Source organism: Salmo salar, chromosome 10, assembly GCF_965601325.2.
Source record: "Salmo salar chromosome 10, fSalSal1, whole genome shotgun sequence".
In the NCBI taxonomy this organism is placed as follows: domain Eukaryota; kingdom Metazoa; phylum Chordata; class Actinopteri; order Salmoniformes; family Salmonidae; genus Salmo; species Salmo salar.
The window spans coordinates 77,150,007-77,170,320 of NC_138300.1; the positions used below are offsets into that span (position 1 = coordinate 77,150,007).

Genomic DNA, 20,314 nt, shown 5'->3' on the forward strand with positions numbered 1-20,314 from the left:
CACTTTATTTTAAGAATGTGAAATGTCAGAATAATAGTAGAGAGAATGATTTATTTCAGCATTTATTTATTTCATCACATTCCCAGTGGGTCAGAAGTTTACATAGTCGTGGCCAAAAGTTTTGAGAATTACACAAATATGAAGTTTGCTGCTTCAGTGTCTTTAGATATTTTTGTCAGATGTTACTATGGAATACTGAAGTATAATTACAAGCATTTCATAAGTGTCAAAGGCTTTTATTGACAATTACATGAAGTTGATGCAAACCCTGATCAAGACCTCTGCAATCCGCCGTGGCATGCTGTCAATTAACTTCTGGGCCACATCCTGACTGATGGCAGTCCATACTTACATAATCAATGCTTGGAGTTTGTCAGAATTTGTGGGTTTTTGTTTGTCCACCCGCCTCTTGAGGATTGACCACAAGTTCTCAATGGGATTAACGTCTGGGGAGTTTCCTGGCCATGGACCCAAAATATCGATGTGTTGTTCCCTGAGCCACTTAGTTATGGCAAGGTGCTCCATCATGCTGGAAAAGGCATTGTTCGTCACCAAACTGTTCTTGGATGGTTGGGAGAAGTTTCTCTCGGAGGATGTGTTGGTACCATTCTTTATTCATGGCTGTGTTCTTAGGGAAAATTGTGAGTGAGCCCACTCCCTTGGCTGAGAAGCAACCCCACACATGAATGGTCTCAGGATGCTTTACTGTTGGCATGACACAGGACTGATGGTAGCGCTCACCTTGTCTTCTCCGGACAAGCTTTTTTCCGGATGCACCAAACAATCGGAAAGGGGATTCATCAGAGAAAAATGACTTTACCCCAGTCCTCAGCAGTCCAATCCCTGTACCTTTTGCAGAATATCAGTCTGTCCCTGATGTTTTTCCTGGAGAGAAGTGGCTTCTTTGCTGCCCTTCTTGACACCAGGCCATCCTCCAAAAGTCTTCGCCTCACTGTGCGTGCAGATGCACTCACACCTGCCTGCTGCCATTCCTGAGCAAGCTCTGTGCTGGTGGTGCCCCGATCCCACAGCTGAATCAACTTTAGGAGATGGTCCTGGCGGTTGCTGGACTTTCTTGGGCACCCTGAAGCCTTTTGCAGAAATGCAGTGGAAATGTTTTTGGGGGATTCAGTTAATTTGCATGGCAAAGAGGGACTTTGCAATTAATTGCAATTCATCTGATCACTCTTCATAACATTCTGGAGTATATGCAAATTGCCATCATACAAACTGAGGCAGCAGACTTTGTGAAAATTAATATTTGTGTCATTCTCAAAACTTTTGGCCATGACTGTACACTCAATTAGTATTTGGTAGCATTGCCTTTAAATTGTTTAACCTGGGTCAAATGTTTCGGTAGCCTTCCACAAGCTTCCCACAATAAGTTGTGTGAATTCTGGCCCATTCCTCCTGACAGAGCTGGTGTAACTGAGTCAGGTTTGTAGGCCTCCTTGCTCGCACACGCTTTTTCAGTTCTGCTCACAAATTTTCTATAGGATTGAGGTCAGGGCTTTGTGATGGCCACTCCAATACCTTGACTTTGTTGTCCTTAAGCCATTTTGCTACAACTTTGGAAGTATGCTTGGGGTCATTGTCCATTTGGAAGACCCATTTGCGACCAAGCTTTAACTTCCTGACTGATGTCTTGAGATGTTGCATCAACATTTCCACATAATTTTCCTCTATTTTCCATCTATTTTGTGAGGTGCACCAGTCCCTCCTGCAGCAAAGCACCCCCGCAACATGATGCTGCCACCCCCGTGCTTCACGGTTGGGATGGTGTTCTTCGGCTTGCAAGCCTCCCCCTTTTTCCTCCAAACATAACGATGGTCATTATGGCCAAACAGTTCTAATTTTGCTTCATCAGACCAGAGGACATTTCTCCAAAAAGTACGATCTTTGGTCCATGTGCAGTTGCAAACCGTAGTCTGTTTTTTTATGGCGGTTTTGGAGCAGTGGCTTCTTCCTTGCTGAGCGGCCTTTCAGATTATGTCGATATAGGACTCGTTTTACTGTGGATATAGATACTTTTGTACCTGTTTCCTCCAGCGCCTTCACAAGGTCCTTTGCTGTTGTTCTGGGATTGATGTGCACTTTTCGCACCAAAGTATGTTCATCTCTAGGAGACAGAATGCGTCTCCTTCCTGAGCGGTATGACGGCTGCGTGGTCCCATGGTGTTTATACTTGTGTACTATTGTTTCTACAGATGAACGTGGTACCTTCAGGCATTTGGAAATTGCTCCCAAGGATGAACCAGACTTGTCAAGGTCTACAGTTTCTTTTTTCTGAGAGCTTGGCTGATTTCTTTTGATTTTCCCATGATGTCAAGCAAAGAGGCACTGAGTTTGAAGGCCTATTCCTGCTCTTTTCTTGCGATCCATCAAACTCATTTGGTGTGTCATCATAGTTGTCTCTGACTTGTGGTCAGACTCGCTCAGGTGGAACAAATTTAAACTTCCGCCTTTTTTCAATGTTGATTTGAATGTCATTGAGAAAACAGAGGAGTGTCAAAGATTTTTCAAAAGTATCTAATCTGATTACAATATTTTTGCTGGTAATTTAACAGATTACAGTTACCGTTTTTTGGTAACCCCTTACATGTAACGGATTACGTTACTCCCCAACCCTGTAGGCGCACCAGTTTGAGTGTGTCAAGAACTGTAACGCAGCTGTATTTTTTACGCTCAACAGTTTCCTTGTGTGTATCAAGAATGGTCCACCACCCAAACGGCATCCAGCCAACTTGACACAACTGTGGGAAGCATCGGAGTCAACATGGGCCAACATCCCTATGGAACACTTTCAACACCTTGTAGAGTCAATGCCACGACGACTTGAGGCTGTTCTGAGGGAAAAGGGGGGGGGGGGGGTTCAACTCAATATTAGGAAGATGTTCCTAATGTTTTGTACACTCTGTGAATATAGTTAGCCTTCTCTCTACAGTCACATAGACCTTGTCATCACTTTATTTTACAAAGCTGGAAAGACATGGAAAATGAGTCCACGGCCTTGGTTTTTGTTGTATTATAACATTAATCAATTTGAAATACCATTTAAAGACAGAAGTGGTTGTCAAAGGAAATCTAGCCCTTGTACACTCACCACACTCATTCTCTGTTAGAGCCTAATTACATGCCAAAGTCATTTAGAAAAGTAATAAGCTACATTACCTTGGTTCGGGTTGAACCTATGAAGTTTTACAGTGCCGTAGACTAACAAAGGAAAGGATAGTTATTTCTGCTTGTACCACAGATTGTGTAAGATGTCATATTACTGAGCAAGGAAATCAGTTAAGAGACCAGGGTGATATAGGGCCTATTATAGGCCTATTGTTCAACCATGCTTCCTAATGGTGCTGAACCTCAATGCAGCATTGCCATGTTGAACTGTGTAATATGTTGTTTGTCTTTCAGGGCTTTCAGAAATATGTGGAAGACTTTGATCCCCACTCCATGGTACTGTATGTCTGTCTATAGCTGCAAGACTTTTAGACGTACAGGATGTCATGTCATGTGTACAGGCGTGTGACGTGCCAATGAAGATCGGTTAATCGTCACTATAAAGCCGTTTGTAAATGTCAGTCTCCATTGTGAGCCATCCCATAGTTGACCTTCTAGGTTCTGTGTGGCCATTGAGTCACTGTAACAGCCATTCTGTGTTTAAGCCTTCCTGGAAACCTCAGTGGGACACCTCTAATGTTCTCGTCTTTCTTGGAAATAGTCAATGCACCTGAGGGAAATGGTTTTCTGTAGCTAAAGCCATACATTGCCTTCGGAAAGTATTCAGATCCCCTGACTTTTTCTACATTTTGTTACGTTACAGCCTTATTAAATTGACGAAATAGTTATTTTTCTCCCCTCAATCCACACACAATATCCTATAATGATGAAGCAAAAACAGGTTTGCAAATGTCTTACAAAAAATCCCTGAAATAACACATTTACATAAGTATTCAGGCCATTTACTCAGTACTTCGTTGAAGCACCTTTGGCAGCGATTACAGTATTGTGTCTTCTTGGGTATGACGCTACAAGCTTGGCACACCTGTATTTGGGGAGTTTCTCCCATTCTTCTCTGCAGATCAAGCTCTATCAGGTTGGATGGGGAGCGTCGCTGCACAGCTATTTTCAGGTGTCTCCAGAGATGTTCAATCGGGTTCAAGTCCAGGCTCTGGCCGGGCCACTCAAGGACATTCAGAGACTTGTCCTGAAGCCACTCCTGCGTTGTCTTGGCTGTGTGCTTAGGGTAGTTGTCCTGTTGGAAGGTGAACCTTCGCCCCAGTCTGAGGTCCTGTGCGCTCTGGAGCAGGTTTTCATCAAGGATCTCTCTGTACTTTGCTATGTTAATTTTTGCCTCGATCCTGACTAGTCTCCCAGTCCCTCCCCCTGAAAAACTTCCCCACAGCTGGAGAAGCAGCTTCCCCACTGCTGCCAGCATCATGCTTCACCGGATAGATGGTGCCAGGTTTCTTCCAGACGTGGCGCCTGGCATTCAGGCAAAATAGTTCAATTTTGGTTTCATCAGACCAGAGAACGGCAAACTCCAATTGGGCTGTCATGTGCCTTTTACTGAGGAGTGTTCCAAACTTCTTCCATTTAAGAATGATGGAGGCCACTATGTTCTTGGGGAACTTCAATGCTGCAGAAATGTTTGGATACCCTTCCCCAGATCTATGCCTCGACACAGTCCTGTCTCGGAGCTCTACGGACAATTCCTTTGACCTCATAGCTTGGTTTTTGCTCTGACAGCACTGTCAACTGTGGGACCTTATATAGACAGGTGTGTGCCTTTCCAAATCATGTCCAATCAATTGAATTTACCACAGGTGGACTCCAAGTTGTAGAAACATCTCAAGGATGATCAATGGAAACAGGATGCACCTGAGCTCAATTTCAAGTCTCATAGCAAAGGATCTGAATTCTTATGTAAAAAAGGTATTTCTGTTTTATATTTTCAATATATTTGCTAAAAATTCAAAACTGTTTTTTTGGGCTTTGTCATTATCAAATCAAATCAAATCAAATTTATTTTTATATAGCCCTTCGTACATCAGCTGATATTCTCAAAGTGCTGTACAGAAACCCAGCCTAAAACCCCAAACAGCAAGCAAAGCATGTGAAAGAAGCACGGTGGCTAGGAAAAACTCCCTAGGAAAAACTCCCTAGAAAGGCCAAAAACCTAGGAAGAAACCTAGAGAGGAACCAGGCTATGAGGGGTGGCCAGTCCTCTTCTGGCTGTGCAGGGTGGATATTATAACAGAACATGGTCAAAATGTTAAAATGTTAAAATGTTCATAAATGACCAGCATGGTCAAATAATAATAATCATAGTAGTTGTCGAGGGTGCAACAAGCACGTCCGGTGAACAGGTCAGGGTTCCATAGCCGCAGGCAGAACAGTTGAAACTGGAGCAGCAGCACGGCCAGGTGGACTGGGGACAGCAAGGAGTCATCATACCAGGTAGTCCTGAGGCATGGTCCTAGGGCTCAGGTCCTCCGAGAGAAAGACAAAAAGAGAGAAAGAGAGAATTAGAGAGAGCATATTTAAATACACACAGGACACCGGATAAGACAAGAGAAATACTCCAGATGTAACAGACTGACCCTAGCCCCCCGACACATAAACTACTGCAGCATAAATACTGGAGGCTGAGACAGGAGGGATCAGAAGACACTGTGGCCCCATCCGATGATACCCCCGGACAGGGCCAAACAGGCAGGATATAACCCCACCCACTTTGCCAAAGCACAGCCCCCACACCACTAGAGGGATGTCTCCAACCACCAACTTACCGTCCTAAGACAAGGCCGAGTATAGCCCACAACGATCTCCGCCATGGCACAACCCAAGGGGGGGGGGGGGCGCCAACCCAGACAGGAAGACCACGTCAGTGACTCAACCCACTCAAGTGACGCACCCCTCCCATGGACGGCATGGAAGAACACCAGTAGGCCAGTGACTCAGCCTCTGTAAAAGGGTTAGAGGCAGAGAATCCCAGTGGAAAGAGGGGAACCGGCAAGGCAGAGACAGCAAGGGCGGTTCGTTGCTCCAGCCTTTCCGTTCACCTTCACACTCCTGGGCCAGACTATACTTAATCATAGGACCTACTGAAGAGATAAGTCTTCAGTAAAGACTTAAAGGTTGAGACTGAGTCTGCGTCTCTCACATTGGTAGGCAGACCATTCCATAAAAATGGAGCTCTATAGGAGAAAGCCCTACCTCCAGCCGTTTGCTTAGAAATTCTAGGGACAATTAGGAGGCCTGCGTCTTGTGACCGTAGCGTACGTGTAGGTATGTACGGCAGGACCAAATCGGAAAGATAGGTAGGAGCAAGCCCATGTAATGCTTTGTAGGTTAGCAGTAAAACCTTGAAATCAGCCCTTGCCTTAACAGGAAGCCAGTGTAGGGAGGCTAACACTGGAGTAATATGATCAAATTTTTTGGTTCTAGTCAGGATTCTAGCAGCCGTATTTAGCACTAACTGAAGTTTATTTAGTGCTTTATCCGGGTAGCCGGAAAGTAGCGCATTGCAGTAGTCCAGCCTAGAAGTAACAAAAGCATGGATTAATTTTTCTGCGTCATTTTTGGACAGAACATTTCTGATTTTTGCAATGTTACGTAGATGGAAAAAAGCTGTCCTTGAAACAGTCTTGATATGTTCTTCAAAAGAGAGATCAGGGTCCAGAGTAACGCCGAGGTCCTTCACAGTTTTATTTGAGACGACTGTACAACCATCCAGATTAATTGTCAGATTCAACAGAAGATCTCTTTGTTTCTTGGGACCTAGAACAAGCATCTCTGTTTTGTCCGAGTTTAAAAGTAGAAAGTTTGCAGCCATCCACTTCTTTATGTCTGAAACACAGGCTTCTAGCGAGGGCAATTTTGGGGCTTCACCATGTTTCATTGAAATGTACAGCTGTGTGTCGTCTGCATAGCAGTGAAATTTAACATTATGTTTTCGAATGACATCCCCAAGAGGTAAAATATATAGTGAAAACAATAGTGGTCCTAAAACGGAACCTTGAGGAACACCGAAATTTACAATTGATTTGTCAGAGGACAAACCATTCACAGAGACAAACTGATATCTTTCCGACAGATAAGATCTAAACCAGGCCAGAACTTGTCCATGTAGACCAATTTGGGTTTCCAATCTCTCCAAAAGAATGTGGTGATCGATGGTATCAAAAGCGGCACTAAGATCTAGGAGCACGAGGACAGATGCAGAGCCTCGGTGGGGTATTGTGGGGTATTGTGTGTAGATTGCTGAGGATTTTTATTTATTTAATCTATTTTAGAACAAGGCTCTAACGTAACAAAATGTAGGAAAAGTCAAGTGATCTGTATGCTTTCCGTAGGCAGTGTATATAATAGAGATATAATGTATAGATTGTACAATCCATACATGTCTCATTGTGATCCAGTGAATATCCAGTTATGTGTTTTGTTTTGACTCCAACCCTCTCTGCTGGCTGTGTTAACAGTTCTCCTCGGAACAGATAGCTGGGCGAGACGTGAGACTACTGAGAATCAAAAAGGTAATCAGAATTACCATCAGGATGAACTGTCCAGTTTTGACTATACTTTTCAGGTTGTTATATTTTTATTTAAGGCAAGAAGGATCAAAACAAACTGACCTTTGGGGATAATGAAATTAATTGGCAATTCGAAAAGTTAATTCCTGCACTGCAGAATCATGTCTATTTTCTAAGACATACAGTAGGATGATGGTGATGATGATGATACATCTAAGGCTTTAAAGCTGCAATATGTAACTCTTTGGGCGACCCGACCAAATTCACATGGCAATGTGAGTTATAGATCTGTCATACTCATTGAAAGCAAGTCTAAGAAGTGGTAGATCTGCTCTATGTGTGCTATTTCGATGCTTAGATGGTACATTGATTCTCTACACTGTACTTGCTTGTTTTGTCACATAAATTGATATTAGGTGAACTATTTGAATTTTAGCAACCAGGAAATGGCAGAGCGATTTCTGTATAGTGCATCTTTAAATCATATGTAATGAATGCATTACATGTATTTCCATGTATCTCTCTTACCTCAGGTTGGACCACTTGATCTGGCTGTGGAGGGGGGAGTAGACTCCCCTCTGGGAAAGCTAGTGGTATCTGCCATTTATGATGGAGGCTCGGCAGACAAACATGGTGAGTTCAGACGTGTCAACACTTGGATTGATTTCATTTAAAGATTACAAACATCAATCTCTTCTCTCAACCCTCTGCTGTCCCCAACAGAAATTGAATGGCATGTTTTTGTTTCATATTTGACATACAAACAGAATGTCAAAAGGTTTATTCCGTCTCTCAGAATGATATTCAATGGTCTGATTCCGCTCTTATTAGTCTATGGCTGCGTTTACACAGACAGCCAAGTTCTCTTATTTTGCCCAGTTATGGGCAAAAGAGTTGATTTGATTGGTCCAAAAACCAATTAGTGGAAAAATAATCCGAATTTGGTGGTCTGTGTAAACGCAGCCTTTATGTCCCTGTGGAGCAATGATAGTAGAAACGGGACATGTTTACTAAACGTAAGTTGAATCTACATAGGCAGCACTATTCACCCAGAGGTTGTTGTATGTAAAAACAAAAGCCATTTGTGTGACTGTGTGTGTGTGCCTCCCCAGGTGGGATAGTACCAGGAGATGAGGTGATGGCTGTGAATGGGAAGATCCTGACCGACTCCTCACTGACAGAAGGACAAAACTCTCTGACCCGGGCCTGGAACAGTGGAGGGGTATGATTTTGACTGTCTCTTTTACACTCTGACAACAACAACAATGTCTAAGATCAGAAATACTGGGGGGGGGGGGGTGTATTTCTCACAGCAAAATCAATGAGTTAGGCAGCTAACTTTCATTTACTATTCTCAATAAACAGGCGAGGGAGTATATCCAGGGCTATCATTTTGATCCTGTTTTGTGAAATACTACTCTGGTTGTTTTGTGCTGACGGTAATTTGTCTTACATGCGTCTTATTGATAAGGCCAACCCTGATCAAAACGTCAACAATCAGGACAGTTATAGTAAGCGGGGGGATTTGTTTTTGGATCAATAGTTCCTCTGTGATATTTTTTTAACCCTGCAAATCCTGTATGGAAGAGGGATAGACAGTTCATCGTTATATGAGCCCAAACATCATTGATTTTTTTTATTTATCTGTATGTGTGTCTTTAGGATTGGATTGACCTGGTGATAGCAGTGTCACCTCCAAAAGAGTATGAAGATGAGGTGTAAGTACATTCTCTCCATCAACTCCACATGTGGTACAATCTCTACAGTATGTGAATACACACAATGCATAGCTTATAAGTGCTCACAAAGATTCAGTTGAAAGTAGATGCAGGGCGTAATGTTTCAATGTACTTGTTATTTACAGTGCATTCGGAAAGTATTCAGACACCTTGACTTTTTCAAAAAAAATTATGTTAGTCTCATTTAAAAAATAATTCTTGTTTTCTTCCCTCATCAATCTACCCTCAATACCCCATAATGACAAAGCAAAAACAGGTTTTTAGAAATGTTAGCAATAGTATAAAAAACAAAAACATCACATTTACATAAGTATTCAGACCCTTTACTCAGTACTTTGTTGAAGAACCTTTGTCAGCGATTACAGCCTTGAGTCCTCTTGGGTATGACGCTACAAGCTTGGCACACCTGTATTTGGGGAGTTCCTCCCATTCTTCTATGCAGATCCTCTCAAGCTCTGTCAGGTTGGATGGGGAGCGTCGCTGCACAGCTACTTTCAAGTCTCCAGAGATGTTCAATCAGGTTCAAGTCCGGGCTCTGGCTGGGCCACTCAAGGACATTCAGAGACTTGTCCCGAAGCCACTCCTGCGTTGTCTTGGCTGTGTGCTTAAGGTCATTGTCCTGTTGGAAGGTGAACCTTTGCACCAGTCTGAGGTCCTGAGCGCTCTGGAGCAAGGATCTCTCTGTACTTTACTCTGTTCATCTTTCCCTCGATCCTGACTGATCTCCCAGTCCCTGCTACTGAAAAACATCCCCACCGCATGATGCTGCCACCACCACCAAGCTTCACCGTAGGGATGGTGCCAGGTTTCCTCCAGACGTGACGCTTGGCATTCAGGCCAAAGAGTTCGATCTTAGAGTCCTTTAGGTGCCTTTTGGCAAACTCCAAGCAGGCTGTCATGTGCCTTTTACTGAGGAGTGGCTTCCGTCTGCCCACTATACCATAAAGGCCGGATTGGTGGAGTGCTGCATTGATGGTTGTCCTTCTGGAAGGTTCTCCAATCTCCACAGAGGAACTCTAGAGCTCTTTCAGAGTGACCATCGGGTTCTTGGTCACCTCCCTGACCAAGGCCCTTCTCTCTTGATTTCTCTGTTTGGCCAGGCAGCCAGCTCTAGGAAAAGTCTTGGTGGTTCCAAACTTCTTCCATTTAAGAATGATTGAGGCCACTGTGTTCTTGGGGACCTTCAATGCTGCAGAATTGTTTTGGTACCCTTCCCCAGATCTGTGCCTCGACACAACCCTGTCTCAGCGCTCTATGGACAATTCCTTTGACCTCATGGCTTGGTTTTTGCTCAACTGTGGGACCTTATATAGACAGGTGTGTGCCTTTCCAAATCATGTCCAATCAATTGAATTTACCACAGCTGGACTCCAATCAAGTTGTAGAAGCATCTCAAGAATGATCAATTGAAACAGGATGAACCTCAGGTCAATTTCGAGTCTCATAGCAAAGGGTCTGAATACTTATATAAATAAGGTATTTCTGTTTTGTATTTTTCATAAATTTGCAAAAATTTCTAAAAACCTGTTTTTGCTTCGTCATTATGAGGTATTGTGTATAGGTTGATGAGGACAGTTTTTTATTTCATCAATTTTAGAATAAGGCTGTGACGTAACAATGTGGGAAAAGGGACAGGTGGTCTGAATACTTTCCGAATGCACGGTATGTGTTGACTGTGATGTGACTGTAGCTAAATGGCCTCTCATGTAGTCAAAGTGGTGTGTGTTGTGTATGTCTGCTAGACTGTCTATCTGTCGATGTTCATGTCTGTGTGTGTGTGTGTGTGTGTGTGTGTGTGTGTGTGTGTGTGTGTGTGTGTGTGTGTGTGTGTGTGTGTCTGTGTGTGTGTGTGTGTGTGTGTGTGTGTGTGTGTGTGTGTGTGTTCAGCCCGAAGTCAACATCAGTCAGTCCTACTGTGAACAGAAAGGTGTTTGAAGGCAGTGCATCAGTGTACAGACAAGGCTACCGGCTCCAGTTTTAGCCCTAGCCTCCCACCCTGCACACCCCCACCTGTGGGTAAACCCCTACCCCCACGCACCCCTACCCTGTGCCCCTGCCAGAGGGGATGTTTGGCATGACTGTCTGGCCCCAGGGGGAGGTGGGCTGTGTGTGCTTGTGCAGTATGCATCTAATTCATGTGACAGTCTCTCTGTCAATCAGAAACGACGACACACCAGCATCAATAGTAAACAGTATGTACGTTTTATGCCTCTCATTTTAGACACTTGCTGTCACAATGAATGGCAGCATCTGTCTCCTAGAACTATAGATACACTGCACATACAGTGCATTTATAAGGCTCTGGCCTGTCCTAAGAGGTCACATCCATAATTAGCGTGACCGAGGTAGTGACATAGCCTTCTGCCAGCCTTCAGCAGTTGTTCTGATTGATGTTAGTCAAAGGGACTGTAACATGTTTGGACCTATACTGGGAGATTACTATAGCGGCGATCCCCAAACTGTTTTGGTGCTGTGGCCCACCACAAGCTTTGGGAATTTACCTAATTTACCTATGTAAATGACCTACCTAGTTGAAACAAACGTTTCACAATTCATGGCCCAAATACACTGAACAAGAATATAAACGCAACCTTCCTTCAACAATCTCAAAGATTTTACTGAGTTCAAGTTCATATAAGGAAATATGTCAACTATAAGTCAACTAAAATAAATGTATTAGGCCCTAATCTATGGATTTCACATGACTGGGAATACAGATAGCTTAAAAAAAATGGTAGGGGCATGGATAAAAAAAACAGTCAGTATCTGGTTTGACCACCATTTGCCTCATGCAGCGCGACACATCTCCTTTGCATAGAGTTGATCAGGCTGTTGATTGTGGCCTGTAGAATGTTGTCCCACTCCAATTCAATGGTTGTGCGAAGTTTCTGGATATTGGTGGGAACTGGAACACGCTGTTGTAGACGTTGATCCATAGCATCCCAAACATGCTCAATGGGTGACATGTCTGGTGAGTATGCAGGCCATTGAAGACCTTGGACATTTTTAGTTTCCAGGAAATGTGTACAGATCCTTGTGACATGGGGCCGTGCATTATAATGCTGAAACAATATGAGGTGATGGCGGCGGATGAATGGCACGACAATGTTCCTCAGGGTCTTGTCACGGTATCTCTGTGCATTAAAATTGTCATCGATATAATGCAATTGTGTCTGTAGCTTATACCTTCCCATACCATAACCCAACCGCCACCATGGGGCACTCTATTCACAACGTTGACATCAGCAAACCGCCCTCCCACATCTGCCATCTGCCCGGTACAGTTGAAACCGGGATTCATCCGTGAAGAGGACACTTCTCCAGCATTTCAGTGGCCATCGAAGGTGAGCATTTGCCCACTGAAGTCGATTACAATGCCAAACTGCAGTCAGGTCAAGACCCTGGTGAGGACGACGAGCACTCAGATTAAATTCCCTGAGACGGTTTCTGACAGTTTGTGCATGAATTATTTGGTTGTGCAAACTCACAGTTTCATCAGCAGTCCGGGTGGCAGGTCTCAGACGATCCCGCAGGTGAAGAAGCCTGAAGTGTGGAGGTCCTGGACTGGCATGGTTACACGTGGTCTGCGGTTGTGAGGCCAGTTGGACGTACTGCCAAATTCTCTTTAAACGACGTTGGAGGCAGCTTATGGTACAGAAATGAACATAAAATTCCCTGGCAACAGCTCTGGTGGACATTCCTGCAGTCAGCATGCCAATTGCACGCCCCATAAGAACTTGAGACATCTGTGACGTTGTGTGACAAAACTGCACATTGTAGAGTGGCCTTTTTATTGTCCCCAGCACAAGGTGCGCCTGTGTAATGATCGTGCTGTTTAATCATCTTCTTGATATGCCACACCTGTCCTGTGGATGGATTATCTTGGCAAAGGAGAAATGCTTACTAACAGGGATGTAAACTAATTTGTGCACAAAATCTTAGAGAAATAAGCTTTTTGTGCTTATGGAAAATTTCTGGGATCATTTATTTCAGCTCATGAAACATGGGACCAAAACTTTACATGTTGTGTTTATATTTTTGTTCAGTATATAATCCAATGGGACCATCCAGTGGGTTCAATCAGTCCATTTGGGGTTACACAGCCATAGGGTCTCTCCACACATCTGCATGTGTGTTATTTCTAACTTACTTGTTTAGTTTATTAGGATCCCCATTAGCTGGTGCACATGCAGCAGCTACTCTTCCTGGGGTCCACATAAAACACGATATAGTACAGAACAGTTACAGACAAGAACAACAATAGATATTATTATGTTCATATTAAAATGAAAAGTAATATATTGTCAAGGCACCAAGCAACAAAAACATGTATATTTAGTCACTACCCAGCTAGCAATGAGGAATCGGCACAGAAGCGGTCTTCTTCCGGGTGTCTGGAACTGATTGAATCGACACCCGTAATCGGTTGTGTAGGACTCGCCCCGGAATCAAAACGAATGACTGCCCAGAATCGGCCCAAGTACATCGGGCTGTTTCCGTCTACCGGAATTCAGCCGACTTTACCGGCATCTTACCAGAATCCCCCCAGAAGCGGCCCGATGCAAATTTAAATAAATGTATACAAAATTACCAGACTAAGTCATTTTTAATATTACTATTATACATTTTATACATACAAATTATACCCATCCACAAAAAAACATGTTGTGTCGGAGGAAACACCATACCGTGTCAGCGTGCATGCGCCTGGCCTGCCACAGAAGTCGCTACGGCGCGATGGGACAAGGACATCCCGGCCGAAACCTTCCCCTAACTCGTACGGTGCTGGGCCAATTGTGCGTCGCCTCATGGGTGTCCCGGTCATGGCCGGCACAGGTCTCGAACCAGCATCTGTAGCAACACAGTTTGCGCTGCGATGCAGTGCCTTTGACCGCTGCGCCACTCGGGAGGCTCCATCCACAAAGCTTTTAATGCTTATCAATTGTCTCGCAAAAAGTATCAAAATACTGAAATACTACACAGGACTCTTAAAGAATTTAATTGAAATGTTAATTGTATTTTTTGATCACAGAAACAATTGGAAAAATAAATAATGAAATGTTAATTATATAAAGCAGCCCGTGGAATCATCTGCCAGAGAGTAGTCCCAATCGTTCCAAGCCCCAAGTAATACATTTGGGCCAGATAACTCACACTGGAATCGGCCCGAGCCCCAAGTAATACATTTGGGCCAGATAACTCACACCGGAATCGGCCCAAGCTCAATCCCCGCATCCTAGCCATAAGTAATACTGCCGAATGCGGCCCAGACTCGGTCCACATGACGTCGGCTGAGTCTGACTCTCAGCTGAGTGCCCTGACTCTCAGCCGGAATTGGCCCAGATCCACTGTGCTAGCTGGGTATTCATATTCTTAAAGACCGTATAGTTAAATTTAGATATTTAGAAAGAGGAGAGGTGCTGTGAAACATTGTATTTTTATCTGTTTTTTTAATTAAACTTGCTTTTTGCCTGAATAAGCTCTGGTGGCAGAGCATTCCATGATGACATTGCTCTATACATAACTGATTGACGCATTAAATCAGTTTTGGGTTTAGGCACTGTGAAGAAACCCATAGTGGCGTTTCTAGCGGGACTTATGACCTAAGATACATTCTAAGGCTCCTCAACTGATGATATCCAGGTCACTCGACCTGTTTTCTTTCTTTCTGTAGGACGTTCTTCTGAGAGTCACCCGACCACCAGCCTGCCAAACAAGCCATACCCACCAACCAGGAACCATCGTTCTCATTCCCTCTTGACATTTGACCTATTTTATCACTATTGACAGCAAGTCTGTTGAACCAGAACCACGCTGTGATGTACTACATGTGAACCGTCTAGAATGTGAAGGAGACTGGTTCATCCTCTGTTGAGTTCCATTTAGATCCCTGTACAGATACTTCCTGAAGAAGCTAGAGGGTTGTGACATCACTACGTACTACTCTTGAGTCAATATTCACGTCATAAGAAGGAATTCGCCTCGGGCCCACGCACAAATTGGGGAAAAACAAAACATTTTTTCCAATGAACCTCATTATAAAAGAGACGACTTCATCGTCAGTTTTTTGTTGTTGTTATACATACGTTTAAAAAAATGACGAAAAACTGCTGTGTTGTTCAATGTACCAGGTCAAAAATCCAGACCTATGGTTTGTAATACTTCCACGTAGGGAAATCTTTCTGCTTGAGAGGGGGTCAATTACTTATTTCCCTCATTAAAATGCAAATCGATTTATAACATTTTTGACATGCGTTTTTTTCTGGATTTTTTTATTGTTATTCTGTCTCTCACTGTTCAAATAAACCTAGCATTAAAATTATAGATTGATCATTTCTTTGTAAGTGGGCAAATGTACAAAATCAGCAGTGGATAAAATACTTTTTTCCCTCACTGTAACTGAAAAGACTGGTACCCGGACTATATATTTAGAGTTGAGACAACTTTTACAATTTCAAATATGGTTTTAATTCTAGACATTCAGTTCCATAGCATTATTTAAATATTCCTCATGTAATGTTAAGGTAGCTGTCCAGTGTTTCCAGATGTCTATGAAATATGCCCTATAATTACTTACAATATGAGTGAAATAGTTTTCTTCCAAAAAGTGGTAATGTTTAAAAAAAAAAAAACTTTTCTGTGTTGGAATAGTGTGGGCGTACCCCAACAACAGAATGGTGTCAGCGTATACCTGTCATTAAAAATATTAATGTGAGTAGAGGGCTGATTGGCCAGCTCATTCTCCTCAGGAGGATGACCTCATACTTTATGAGGAAACAGCAAGCATTTTAGAAACGGTCTGTTTGAGATACAAGTTTGTGTTTTTTCTCCAATTTATGCTTTGGCCACAATCAAGTACAGGACGAGTCAGCAACATTATTTGGGTATGAGTAAACAGAATATGAACTTTTAAAAGTGAGATGTTCACTGGACGGTTACTTTAATGGGTCGCTAACATGGTGTCCATATCATTTTGATTTGTCATGTAAATGCATCATAATGCAGAAATGTCAATGTCCCAACTAATTACATAGCTATGTTCCCCATTCTTCTCATTCTAGTACACTACAGCAAAGGAACACAGTTGTGAAAAACTGAACTCTGATGCTGAGGGCCATCGGTGTCAACAAGTTTTGATCCTCTGAGTTTAGTTAAATGCTAAGTGCATCTCAATGAGCTTCTAGTATGTCATAAGCCCCCAGTTATAGGTGAAATTACACTCCTAAATCTCCAATGAAAGGTGTTTGAGCTTATCTGTATTCAGTTAGAGTAGCAGGAGCAGACCCACAGGCCCTGCAGGCACACTGTGATGTAATTAATATCCCTATTTGAAATCAATGCTCTCTCAGAATCAATAAAGGTATGTGTTTACTTGGACTGACTGATCAGATTGTCTAGATTCACGATTTGGCCAGTTTATAAAGCTGGAATTCTAATGCGTTAGTTCTCTCTCTAATAGTAGCATTATTTACACTGAATGAAACACTAAGCAGGTTTCCATTGACCCAGGTTTATTCGTCAAAAGCATTAACCACGATTCCATCCACAGTTTTTATGTGAGTAAAGTCATACCGTATAGAAAAGAATCACGACATCTGTGATGGAAACAGTATGTTTCGGTACAATTTTATAAATGCAGACAGATAATTTGTTTGTTCTACGTGGTGGGATCTTTTTGTGTCGGTAAAATTAATTGGCGAGAAATGACGGTGGAAACGCCTTTATGCGCAAATATTGATATAATAACCATCACTCGGATTCACACGATAACATGGTCTGTGGTCCTCCCACTACGACTCGTGAAACTATGCAGTTTATTAGACTACACATGAAATAAGTTATGATGAACTTCACTGGGTGGTGAAAGTGCACGGAATGAGCTTGATGCTCCTTCCCAATAAATGTTTAGAGTCTTATTCTGGTGACATGACGAGGTGTTGGCTAGAATGCACATGCCAAGACCAGAGTAGGTACATTTGCTATTTAACTCAACAGCTTTTCGGACAAAACTATCGGTAGAGATGAAAATGCGATGGGAACACATTGAACATATTTTTATTCGGTACATGAAAACTTTAAAAGAAAAAGTACATTTGGTGTGTACCATGTCATCGCACACTGATTTTAACCGCAACAAAGTTTGGTGGGGAAATTAACATAATTTTCTTTATGCAGATTTTTGAATATTTGCATGAAAATCTGTCGCCAATTGGATAGAAACCTAGCTACTGTCGCAAACAAAACCTTCACGACGTGTAATGGAAACGACAGATATAGGAGACATTTTCTAAAGATCGAGAACATGTTAACAGTTTGACAGGGGAGGATTTTTTATTTTGTTTAATTTTCTTTATTGGAACAAATTATGATGGAAACGGTGTTTTTCCAATACATGATGATTGCCGAATAATTTTGAAGGTGATGTCAAAATGTCAAAATGATGTCAAAACTTTTTTTGCAGGGCAAGGATTGTCCTGACTTTCAAGAATACCTCAATTGCTTGGCCTTGCTTTTCTGGTTGGCTGGAAAGTTTCACCATCCAATAATTTCAGATCTACAGGAGTACAAGTTTCACCATGGCACGGACCGTGGTGATATGTCGGCACATGATAATTATTAAAATATGGCAAATATTAGTCAATTATTGCATTCTAATCCCGGCTGGCTTTCGTGGACTACCTGAGACATGAAACAAATTGGCGATTACTTTCAGGCAATTGTCACATCTATTTTCTATGCAAACTTTCACAATGTCGACAAATATATCACTGGACAAGTTGATAGAAACATAGCTATTCATTTTGTGCCTCAGTATGCAATGTGAAATGATTAACGTCGTGTTCATCTCTGGTCTAAAGCAAGTACCCACCCCCCCCCCCCCCCCCTGCGGCACATGAAACGGGGTGGGGTCCCACCACATGGTTGGTTAAGTCGCATTTTGCGTTCTACAACGCTCGACACGACATAGCATGCGTGGTGATACATATGCACGTACATGTAACTGATCAGCTAGCTTGCCACTCTAGCTAGCTAGTTAGCTGGCTAACATTATATGTTTACAAAGTCATGTCTAACTATAAAGATCATTATTTTCTCATCTATTTTTGTGTTAATCATTTCTGTTGACTGTAAATAATTTGTATGCATGCTTATGGTGTGTTAGCTCTACAAAGAGTCCCACAAAAACCCAGGACCAAGCCAACAGCAGAATCAGCATCCACCAACCAACCCAACCAACCAATGCACCAACACAGCTGAACCCCTCCATCCCGATCTCACGGCCTGTAATTGCTCCCATCACTCCTGCCATCCTCCATAAACCTGACGAGAAACCAAACACTATATTAATGATTTACTCCAATGGAAAGTTTATATTAGAGCAGTGGGAGACACTATTATAGAATAAACTTTTCCCACTTAAAAAGGTGGCAAAGTTATGGTGCCCCACAACAGAGTGAGGTGTGGAGCTCTTGACTGTGGCCCAGCTTGGCTCCCCCAGCCATATCCTCATTCACACAGGGACCAATGACCTGCGTGCCCAACAGGAGAGAGTGGCCACATCACTAAGGGGAGAGATGGAGAGGGCCTCCACCATCTTCCCCCTTGCAAAGATTGTAATATATACCCTGCTCCAGAGGAGAGATGTTCACCCTGCCACCATCCATCGGGTAAATGCCAGCCTCTCAGGACTGTGTGCTATGGCCCAACATACACCTGGCCCCCCATCCCACCCTCAGCCTGGACAGTCTTTACGACAATGTACACCTGTACAAAGATACAGTCCCCACCTTCGCCAGGATGTTAAAGGATGTTGGCCAGTCCACCTCACCCCACAGGAGCAGCAGACCAGCCACCAACTCTTGAGACAAATCAGATGCTCCTATAGACCTGCATCCGGTGGCGCCTCATAGAGACTGGAGAACAGCCAGAAACACTACCCCTCATACCCCCCTTCACCACATCTCTTCCAGGAACTGCATGCAGATACACTGAGCTATGCCTAAGCCATATACAGTCAAAGAGGCCCAGCGCAGAGTTTGGAGCATTGCCAGCCACACTGCCCTCCACACCACCCTCTTCAATTCCCCCTACAACCTCCCTCCCTGCTGCCAGACCATGGCCGGCCCATCACAGCACAACTCAACCAGACCTGGCCCATCACAGCACAGCTCAACAAGACCTGGCCCAACACAGCACAGCTCTACTAGACCCGGCCCGCATCAGCATAGCTCTACCAGACCCAGCCCATCACAGCACAGCTCTACAAAACCTGGTCCATCACAGCACAGCTCAACAAGACCCGGCCCTCCTCAGCACAGCTTTACCAGACCCGGGCCACCACAGCACAGATCTACCAAACAGGCCCAACACAGCTCTACCAGACCAGGCCCATCTCAACTCAGCCCAGCTCTACACAGCACCGACCACTACCCTAGGGTCTGGCAAAACCCTCTTAAGGGTATTGCACCACATGATGCAGTCCACACCATGTATCATTCACATCATCAGCCCTCATATGCTGAGAGTTTGGAGCTTTGCCAGCTTCCTCAATTTTCCCCACAACCTCCCTCCCAGGCTAGTTTTGGTTAACCTCCCTACTCCTACCCCCCATGGCAGCCCCAACCCTGCAACAGGAGCCACACCCAGAATGGAGCATTGGCAGCCACAATGGTCCCCTGCAGCAGCGCAGCTCCACTCCTTTGGCGGGAGTGTTCTCCCAGTTCCTGCCCCAGACCCTGCATCCAGCGACTTGAGGGAGGTCTGTCATGCTCAGTCTGCTCTGCTGTCATGTGGTTGGCCAGGGACCTTAGCGAAGTCTCAGCTCACTCAACAAATAGCTGCAGATGACCCTATGCCTGTTAGCTTTTATGGGAGTGAGCTGAATCCCCCCCCTCCGACTTTAAATCTCATAGGGGGCTTGGGCTAATGCACTTTAATGTGCGAAGTATGATTTAAAAAATGGACACAATTGACATTTGAGTACAGGACTCATGTCCCGACATTCTGGTTCTCTCGGAAACATGGTTAAATGGTTCTATC

The 20,314-nt window shown here is 43.6% G+C and overlaps 1 protein-coding gene across 3 annotated transcripts in view; it reads left to right on the forward strand.

The window, feature by feature from the left end:
• ush1c (Usher syndrome 1C) overlaps positions 1 to 16,651 on the forward strand; it is a 52,236-nt gene extending 35,585 nt beyond the window's left edge. For 2 of the 3 annotated variants that reach the window (XM_082957181.1, XM_014124635.3), the window contains 7 exons: positions 3,415 to 3,456; positions 7,485 to 7,538; positions 8,069 to 8,168; positions 8,648 to 8,757; positions 9,198 to 9,253; positions 11,162 to 11,286; positions 14,949 to 16,651. In XM_082957181.1, the coding sequence (XP_082813307.1) occupies positions 3,415 to 3,456; positions 7,485 to 7,538; positions 8,069 to 8,168; positions 8,648 to 8,757; positions 9,198 to 9,253; positions 11,162 to 11,255 (456 nt within the window). In that variant the 3' untranslated portion in view covers positions 11,256 to 11,286; positions 14,949 to 16,651. The remainder of the gene's footprint in view (positions 1 to 3,414; positions 3,457 to 7,484; positions 7,539 to 8,068; positions 8,169 to 8,647; positions 8,758 to 9,197; positions 9,254 to 11,161; positions 11,287 to 14,948) is intronic. The other variant, XM_014124638.3, reaches the window with a different exon arrangement.
• The last annotated feature ends 3,663 nt before the right edge of the window (positions 16,652 to 20,314 follow it).